Here is a 9,573-nt window from a genome sequence, read left to right as displayed (position 1 = left end):
ATTCTACAGACATCAGCGGCTACTGTATTGTGACCCTGTCGGTTAGGGGCACGGAGTATAAAAATTTTAAACTCCTCGTCCTGCCCCAGCTCTGCGCTGCCGTCCTACTAGGGCTGGACTTCCAATCCCACCTGCAAAGTGTCACTTTGGCATACGGTGGACCCCTCCCCCCACTCACAATCGACAACCAGCAGCCTTTAAACCGCCCACCGCATACCACCTGCGGCCTATCCACCCTCAAGGTCCCGCCCCCCTCCCTGTTCGCTAACCTCACCCGCGACTGTAAACCCGTCGCCACCAAGAGCAGGCGGTACAGCGCCGGGGACAGAGCTTTTATTAGCTCTGAGGTGCAGCGTCTCCTGAAGGAGGGCATCATCGAGAGGAGCAACAGCCCCTGGCGTGCCCAGGTCGTAGTCGTTAAGACCGGCGATAAAAACCGCCTAGTCATCGACTACAGCCAAACCATAAACCGGTACACCCAGCTGGACGCATACCCCCTTCCCCGCATATCTGATATGGTCAATCAGATTGCGCAGTACCGGGTATTCTCCACCATCGACCTTAAGTCGGCCTATCACCAACTCCCTATCCGCCTTGAGGACCGCCAGTATACAGCCTTCGAGGCGAACGGCCGCCTCTACCACTTCCTTAGGGTTCCCTTCGGCGTCACCAACGGGGTTTCGGTCTTCCAAAGGGAGATGGACCGGATGGTTGACCAGAACGGGCTGCACGCCACGTTCCCCTATCTAGATAACGTCACCATCTGCGGCCGCGACCGGCAGGACCACAATGTTAATCTGGAAAGATTCCTCCGTACGGCCCAACGGCTGAACCTCACCTACAATAAGGAGAAATGTGTGTTTAACACCTCGCGCCTTGCCATCCTCGGCTGCGTAGTAGAGAAGGGAGTCATCGGCCCCGACCCCGAAAGAATGCGCCCCCTCATGGAGCTTCCCCTCCCCCACTGTCCAAAGGCGCTGAAGAGAACCCTGGGGCTCTTCGCCTACTATGCCCAATGGGTGCCAAATTATGCGGACAAAGCCAGGCCCCTCATGAAGTCCACCTCCTTCCCCCTGACGGCAGAAGCGTGCACAGCCTTCTCCCTCATTAAGGGAGACATTGCTAAGGCCACAATGCACGCGGTGGACGAGTCTATCCCTTTCCAAGTGGAGAGCGATGCATCCGACTTCGCCCTAGCCGCAACCCTCAACCAGGAGGGGAGACCGGTGGCCTTCTTCTCAAGGACCGTCCAGGGCCCTGAGGTCCGACACTCTTCGGTCGAGAAGCAGGCCCAGGCGATCGTGGAGGCTGTACGACGCTGGAGGCATTACCTGGCAGGCAAACGATTTACCCTCCTCACCGACCAGCGTTCGGTCGCTTTTATGTTTAATAACAAACTGAGGGGCAAAATCAAGAACAACAAGATCTTGAGGTGGAGAATCGAGCTCTCCACCTATGATTATGATATCTTGTACCGGCCTGGTAAACTGAACGAACCCCCAGATGCTCTATCACGAAGTACATGCGCCAACGTGCAAACTGATAGACTGCAGACCCTCCACAACGACCTCTGCCACCCCGGGGTCACCAGACTTTACCACTTCATTAAGGCCCGCAACCTGCCCTACTCCATCGAGGAGGTCAGGACCATGACCAGGAACTGCCAAACCTGTGCCGAATGCAAACCGCATTTCTTTAGGCTGGACAGAGCAAGCCTGATCAAGGCCACCCGCCCCTTCGAGCGCTTGAGCATCGATTTTAAGGGGCCCCTCCCGTCCTCTGACCGCAATGTGTACTTCCTCAACATTATTGATGAGTACTCCCGTTTCCCCTTTGCCTTCCCCTGCCCAGACATGACCAGCACCACGGTCATCAAATGCCTGAACGACCTCTTCGCCTTGTTCGGGTTCCCGAACTATATACATAGCGACCGGGGCTCCTCCTTCATGAGCGAGGAACTTCGCCAGTTCCTATTAGCGAGAGGTATCGCTGCAAGCAGGACCACCAGCTACAACCCCCGAGGGAACGGCCAGGTGGAAAGAGAAAACGCGACTGTCTGGAAGGCCGTTCTCTTAGCCTTAACGTCTAAGGGCCTCCCAACCTCTCGCTGGCAGGAAGTCCTCCCGGCAGCGCTGCATTCCATCCGGTCACTGCTTTGCACTGCCATTAACGCCACCCCCCATGAACGAATGTTTGTTTTCCCCAGGTAGTCGACTACGGGAACCACGCTGCCAACTTGGCTGACTTCTCCGGGGCCCGTCTTGCTGCGAAAGCATGTGAGGGCCCATAAAACGGACCCCCTGGTCGAGAGGGTGGACCTCCTGCACGCCAACCCCCAGTACGCCTATGTGGCATACCCAGACGGGCGGGAGGACACAGTCTCCTTACGAGACCTTGCACCCTCGGGCACCCCTGAGACACCACCGTTACCCCCCACCACCCCCACAAATCCAGCCCAGGTAGACGGCATGCCGGAACCCCACGAGCCTTCGTCGACCACGCAGACACCAGCATTAACACCGGATACTGCAACACCGCCGCCGCTGCTGCGCCGATCAGAAAGACTTACGAGGCCTCCGGACAGACTGACATACCCGAACTGGTAGTACACTTCACCCCGCCGGACTCAAATCTAAACAAGGGGTGAATGTGGTAAACCACTTTTATCATTCACTATCGTTACACTATGGTTATCACTGTTATATCGTTACACTATGGTTATCACTGTTTACACTGTTGTATCACTACACGAGGTCACCTCCTGTCGCGCTGTTATACCTGGGCTGACCACTGCTGACTCCGCCCATGGCTCCACCTACCTGCCCAGGTATAAAGGTGGTCGACTGGCTGGTATTCCTCCTTGCTGGATCCGATCACCCACGAGGGTGGGCTCTGTTATTTAGCCAATAAAAACCTATAGTTACTTTCTTAACTCGTCGCTTTTCATTGGATGAATTGATAGGTATATCACTCTCCACTTACCTGGATGAGTGCAGCTCCAACAACACTCAAGAAGCTCAACACCATCCAGAACAAAGCAGCCCGCTTGATCGGCACCCCATCCACCACCTTAAACATTCGCTCCCTCCACCACCGGCGTACCGTGGCTGCAGTGTGTACCATCTACAAGATGCACTGCAGCAACTCACCAAGGTTTCTTCGGCAGCACCTCCCAAACCCGCGATCTCTTCCACCTAGAAGTACAAGGGCAGCAGACGCATGGGAACATCACCACCTCCAAGTTCCCCTCCAAGTCACACATCATCCTGACTTGGAAATACATCGCCGATCCTTCATTGTCGCTGGGTCAACATTTATTACGGTAAGTTGGAGGGTGTGCTGTTTTAAAGGGACAGGAGCATTACTCCATTTAATGCACATTGTATTCCTCTTGATCTAAGGGCGCCTATATGTGACCTGGCTTTTCCTTTTAAACCACAAGATTTAACTTCTCAAACATTCTGTGATCAAGTTGAGTTTCATTGCTCCTGGGGACATCCTATCTCACAGCACCAGAACTGCTACTAGACCCTGCACATTGTGGATCAGCGCATTCATTCCCACTGGGCTGCCTGCACTTCAACCCACCATGACAAACAAAAGAACAGAGCTTCTTGAAATCTCACATTGCCAGAGATTTTGGGGGTGAAGTTGGACTTTGCGGTGCCCGTTTTCTGGGCAGAAACACATCCAGCGTCATGTTGGTTCAGTCGCTGTGGAGATGACTCTAGCGAGCGCTGGGAACAGGCGCAAGGCCCCTTGGATCGGATAATAAGGGACCGAACGACTGTTTCCGGACCCATCCTGGTGATGTGTTTGCTTTGAGCGGAACTGCGCTCAGGATTACCAGGTCTACATGCGGCTTAACCAGCGATCCTTAAAAGGACAACTGGAGGCTGCCACCAAAAGGTAAGTTTTCAAAGAATACTTACCTGAATGTAGAGCCGGGAGGATCAGGAGTGTTCCTCCTGTCTCCACGTTAAATTTCTGGCCAGCGCTTGCCCCCTCCTGACTGCCTCTCCCTTCCCGGACTTACCATTGGCCCTCGCCTGGCACCCAGGCAGCCAATCTCTCCCCCCCCTTGTGACTGGCAAGCTGCCTGTGGGGCCGTGACTGGTGCCCACAACTCACTGGTGCTGTACTCATGAGGCCGGCGGACCGATTTGCCCTGTTCCTGAAGCTGGCCTCTTCAGGTGTGTGCCAGGATCAGGCGCAATTCAGCTTCTGGGCCTCTGAGTTTTCATCGGGTTACTCGCACCTACATCCTGGTAAAGATCAGTTTATGTTAATTTAATTTTAAGTGTGTGTGAGAGGCAGTGCAAAAAATTAGAGAAAATTATTTTTTCCATCTTAGTAGGGCTGTAAGGGCTGGGGCTTCTTTAAACTGGTTTAAAGTAATTTTCCTGGTCTTGCAGCCTTTGCCTGCACTCAGACCAATTCCAATAAAACCAATTTTAAAACAGCGGTTTCGAATCACTACCCCTCCTTCAGTTCTGACTACAGGGCTTATAATTACCGATATTAAAACAGACACGTAGTTTGGATGAGAGAAAAAAATCAAGTTTTATTAACTAAAAGAAACTATAATCAAAATATCAAACTATCCCACACGCACACAGTAAAATTGTAAAAACTATATAACAGGGGATTGCAGACGGCAAAAATGAGGGATACAATGGCTACAATGTTATTTAAACAATCTTAGCAATACCCTTAAATCACCACCCCAAACTCCTGCTAGGTTGCCTTGTTGAGGAGTCAGAAACTCCGCTCACCTGTGATCCAGCGAAGTAAGAGAGAGAGAGAGCTTCTCAGCCGCTATTTTTATACCTGGTGAGGTCCTGCCGTTCTGCCTTGCAAGGGCTGTGTGCAAAATTCCCCACCCAAAAGGGTCCAATACACAAGAGAAAGCTGTGATTGGCTAACTCAAAGTGGTTAGACTGGATTAATGTGTCTTCCGGAGCTCCCTGGGCTGAAACAAAGGGGAGATACAACTGCTCTATTGTCCAGTGCTGGGTGATTTAAAACCCATTCAAATCTTGAACGTTTCCCATTCAAGGTGCAAAAGTCTCTTCTGCAGTTTAGATGTATCCACTCGATATACAAACAAATGCTAATAGCATTCAATTGCTTTGTAAACAAAGCATTGTCCTTTGTCTTCGGCCACGTGGTGACAGCCATTTTTATCCCTGGAAATTTAAAAGCACATCGCCCAGGGATTCTTCAATCAAAAAAATGAACCTTCAGAACTGTAAATTATTGCGAATTCTTACAGTCCGCCCTTGGATACTTCCAGCTTGCTTGTAGTATCCTCTTGAAGAAATGAGCAATAATTTCTGACCCCCCACAAACAACCATCCCCTGTATTTACCTAATAGCTATCTGCCACTGATCCCCGTCCCGTCTATTCCCCTTAAATTCAAGAAAAAAACCATGGTACGGTAGGCATCTTACAGATACTTCAGTTTTCAATAAGGGGTCTCATACCCCTACACGCTTGTAAAATTATACAGTGTAAACCAAATTTACAATCACTTTTTTTTACATAAGTTATTACAAAATGTTGCAATCTTAGTTACACAATGTACTCAAAAATTTATCGCAAGCACGGATAGGGTCCTACGCCTCTGCTCAACTTGGAGTTGTCACAAACTGGTCCCAAGCATGGAGAGGATCCAACACCTCTGCTCAACTTGGGGCTGCAACACAAAATACAAAAAAATCATTAAACAACATGTTTAAATGAACCCCGATCATCACGTGCCAATGATGGGTCACGAAATTCGAGTGGGCATTGCTCCCCCCACTCGGGCAGTAAACATTCGGCACACATGTAAACTTAAACTCTTTGCACTTTAACTTGAAACTAGTTAAATCAACAAAACTTAAAATACACCTTTGGTACACGCTATATTCACACACATAGCTTTAATACAAATGCCGCCCATCTCCGGACGGCCAGTCTAATCTCTGGCACTGTCGCAGATTGCTGCTGGCTGCAGCGAAGCTGGACTGCCTCCTGTCTCTGGTCCCTCGCAGCTTATGGCTGTTGAGTGGGGACCCCTGTTCTCTGGCTTTTCCCTGGCTCGGAAGACCGCCCTACTCCACTGTAAAGTGGGTGACCATGCTTTCTTAGGCTGGGGCACACGCTGAGACCTTCTGAGGGGTGTCTCCATGGGGGAAACTTTGGCTGGCGGACCCTGAGCTTGGGTCACAGTCCCAGCTGGCTGGGAACCTTCTCCCCCATGTCCAAATAGCCCGCACTGTATAATGTACCTGGCAGCCTGCCGGTGCGAATCTCTCTCTGGGTTTGTCTGCTTTTCCCTGGAAACAAGTCACAGTTCCTGTTTTTGTAGGCTGTGAACTTGAACTTGCATGGACAGCAAACTCATGTTCCCTCACCCAGGTGGCTTTAAATGGGGAATTTTGGACCTGCCTTTTTTCTGGGGCCAAAACTATCCCCTGTGTGCCTCCCTTTTCCCGGATTTCTGCGACTGGACCTGCTCTACAGGGGTCCCAGAACTCTCCTTTCCTGTTCCCTGGCTTAAACAGCTTACTCTGAATATGAATGGCTCCTCCCCCCACACAAGCCACAGTGCTTGCCTGTGAACTCGAACATGCTGTGGGCTGAGGATTCCTATTCTCAGGCTCACTCCTCACGGGCGGACCGTACCTCCGTTGTTGGAGGGGGTACACTGGTCCTGGTCCCCGCCTGCCTAGCGGGATCTGTTGGTGTTCTCCTACCATCCCATTGTCCACCCCTCCTTGTTGCCAGAGCTCCTCAAAGCCCAGAGCTGTGGGCTGCTGTCTTGGGATCTCTAATTCCCTAGCCAGCCTTTCCCTGGGTGTTGCCTGTGGGGCGGTTTGATTTGGGCTGCCAGTAAAATCCAGCTGACCTGCCTTCGGGCTGATTACGCAAATCATTCCCCTTGCTGCATTTAAAGCCATGTTAAGGCTTTCTATCTCTGCCCTACAGGGGCCATGATCTGCTTCACCAAACCTGACATTCTCTTCCTGCAGTCTCATCTCATTTTCCCTGGCCTCAGTGATTTGGTACTTTAGGAATTCTATCTCGTTTCTCGCATGGCTCTCTCCCTCGCTAGCTTCTTGGGTGAGGTGTGCATTCTCTTCTTGTAGCCTCATCTCTCTGTCCCTCGCCTCTGTGACTTCCTGCACAAGGCGCTCTATAAATGCCTGGCATTTCGTGACCTCTAGTGTGAGGCGTGCATTCTCTTCCCGCACCCTCATACCACTAGCTCTGGCCTCATACACCTCTCTGAGGCATTCTACCTCCGCCTGGCATTTTTCAAGCTGGGACTCCCGATTCTTGGCCTCTTTAAACTCCTCCTGCTCTCCCATCTCACCCTTCCTAGCCCAGCCACCTATACCCCGATAGGTCAGCTTACACACTGTCACTACCTTCCGCAGGGCTGCCCACAGACTGAAAGCAAGAAAGACAATAACTGATGCTTTCTCTAGATCCAGACCACTTATCATATCAAAAACGGCCTGCAGTCCTGCCCACGGTCGCCATTGTACGGGTTGGGGCTTCTTTAAACTGGTTTAAAGTAATTTTCCCGGTCTTGCAGCCTTTGCCTGCACTCAGACCAATTTACAAATAAAACCAATTTTAAAACAGCGGTTTCGAATCGCTACCCCACCTTCCAGTTCTGACTGCAGGGCTTATAATTATCGATATTAAAACAGACACGTAGTTTGGATGAGAGAAAAAAATCAAGTTTTATTAACTAAAAGAAACTATAATCAAAATATCAAACTATCCCACACGCACACAGTAAAATTGTAAAAACTATATAACAGGGGATTGCAGACGGCAAAAATGAGGGATACAATGGCTACAATGTTATTTAAACAATCTTAGCAATACCCTTAAATCACCACCCCAAACTCCTGCTAGGTTGCCTTGTTGAGGAGTCAGAAACTCCGCTCACCTGTGATCCAGCGAAGTAAGAGAGAGAGAGAGCTTCTCAGCCGCTATTTTTATACCTGGTGAGGTCCTGCCGTTCTGCCTTGCAAGGGCTGTGTGCAAAATTCCCCACCCAAAAGGGTCCAATACACAAGAGAAAGCTGTGATTGGCTAACTCAAAGTGGTTAGACTGGGTTAATGTGTCTTCCGGAGCTTCCTGGGCTGAAACAAAGGGGAGATACAACTGCTCTATTGTCCAGTGCTGGGTGATTTGAAACCCATTCAAATCTTGAACGATTCCCATTCAATGTGCAAAAGTCTCTTCTGCAGTTTAGATGTATCCACTTGATATACAAACAAATGCTAATAGCATTCAATTGCTTTGTAAACAAAGCATTGTCCTTTGTCTTCGGCCATGTGGTGACAGCCATTTTTATCCCAGGAAATTTAAAAGCACATCGCCCAGGGATTCTTTAATCAAAAAAATGAATCTTCAGAACTGTAAATTATTGCGAATTCTTACAGGGCCCAACTTGAACTCGAAGAGAGAACTAAGGATATGCAACGCTTTGTAACCGAGTTTCCTCAGTGGGAATGTCGGCTGACGGGACACATACATGAACTACAAGAGATTGCAGACAGCATCGATCAGTATCACAAAGGTGCAACAATTGCAAATGTCACAGGATCTTCCGTAAGTGCTGTGGGAGGCATCCTAACCCTTGTAGGAATAATCGCCGCTCCTTTCACAGCAGGTGGGTCCTTGGTGCTCAGTGCGGTGGGAGCGGGCGTGGGTGGGGCTGGTGCTGCCACTAATCTGACAGCTGGCATCACTGAATCTGTTCTGCAGTCACAGAAACAGAAAAGGGTAGATGAGATCATCAAACAATATAACAGTGACTGGAAAGAAATGTCAGAACGTTTGAAAGACCTCTGCAGTAATCTTCAACTCTTGATTCAATGCAGCGAGCCAGAAATGACAGAATGGGACAATTCGTCTTTAATTAAATCTGCAGGTAAATATGGTTCCACAGGCCAGCGAACCATTAAAATTCTGAGAAGATCACTACGGGCCAAACAAATGTTGAAGAAAACTCCCGGCCTAAAAGAAGTAGCCAAGAAATTGACAGCATTGAGTTGCAATGTTCGAAATACAAAGTATGCAAATCAAACTAGTGCGGTGAAACGCCTGCTTTCTGGAACTCCTCTGGCAATGTCAAAAACTGCAAGAGCTGTTTCAGGAGTGGTGTCAGTAGTCTTTGTTGCATGGGATGTCTACTCTATAACAACGGACTCCATTGAGCTTAGCAAAGGAAGTAAAACTGAAGTTGCTAATAAGATACGAGATGAAGCTCGGAGGATAGAGGATGCATTAAAAGTGTATGAAGACATATATCAATCTCTAAAAAACGTGCTTGAGAGAGACTGAGTCAATGTAGTAACAATGGGTAGCGGGCTGGCAGAAAAAGCATGAAAAGTGCGTCCTGATCTCAAACGGCCGGGCTCTAATTTTAAGGTTGGCCCCCTTGTGCTGGATTCTCCCACCAGGGGCAATAGTTTCTCTCCATCTACTCTATCGAATCGCTTTATCATATAATGGCCCAGAAATTCGGGTCGGGGGCTTCCCGCAGGTGCAAGCCCTCGAC

The 9,573-nt window shown here is 49.7% G+C and overlaps 1 protein-coding gene across 1 annotated transcript; it reads left to right on the top strand.

Annotated features, from left to right (window-relative positions):
- Window positions 1-3,856: 3,856 nt before the first annotated feature.
- Window positions 3,857-9,356, top strand: LOC147123854 (apolipoprotein L6-like). Its single transcript, XM_085967520.1, has 2 exons — window positions 3,857-3,909; window positions 8,453-9,356. The coding sequence occupies exons 1-2, from the start codon at window positions 3,857-3,859 to the stop codon at window positions 9,354-9,356; spliced, it is 957 nt and encodes a 318-aa protein (XP_085823646.1).
- Window positions 9,357-9,573: the final 217 nt, after the last annotated feature.

This window comes from Somniosus microcephalus, chromosome 2, assembly GCF_052327205.1.
Source record: "Somniosus microcephalus isolate GS21.2 chromosome 2, FLI_Smic_1.0, whole genome shotgun sequence".
Taxonomy (NCBI): domain Eukaryota; kingdom Metazoa; phylum Chordata; class Chondrichthyes; order Squaliformes; family Somniosidae; genus Somniosus; species Somniosus microcephalus.
The sequence above is the reverse complement of the archived record's forward strand: the minus strand, read 5'-3'. Positions and strand labels throughout refer to the sequence as shown.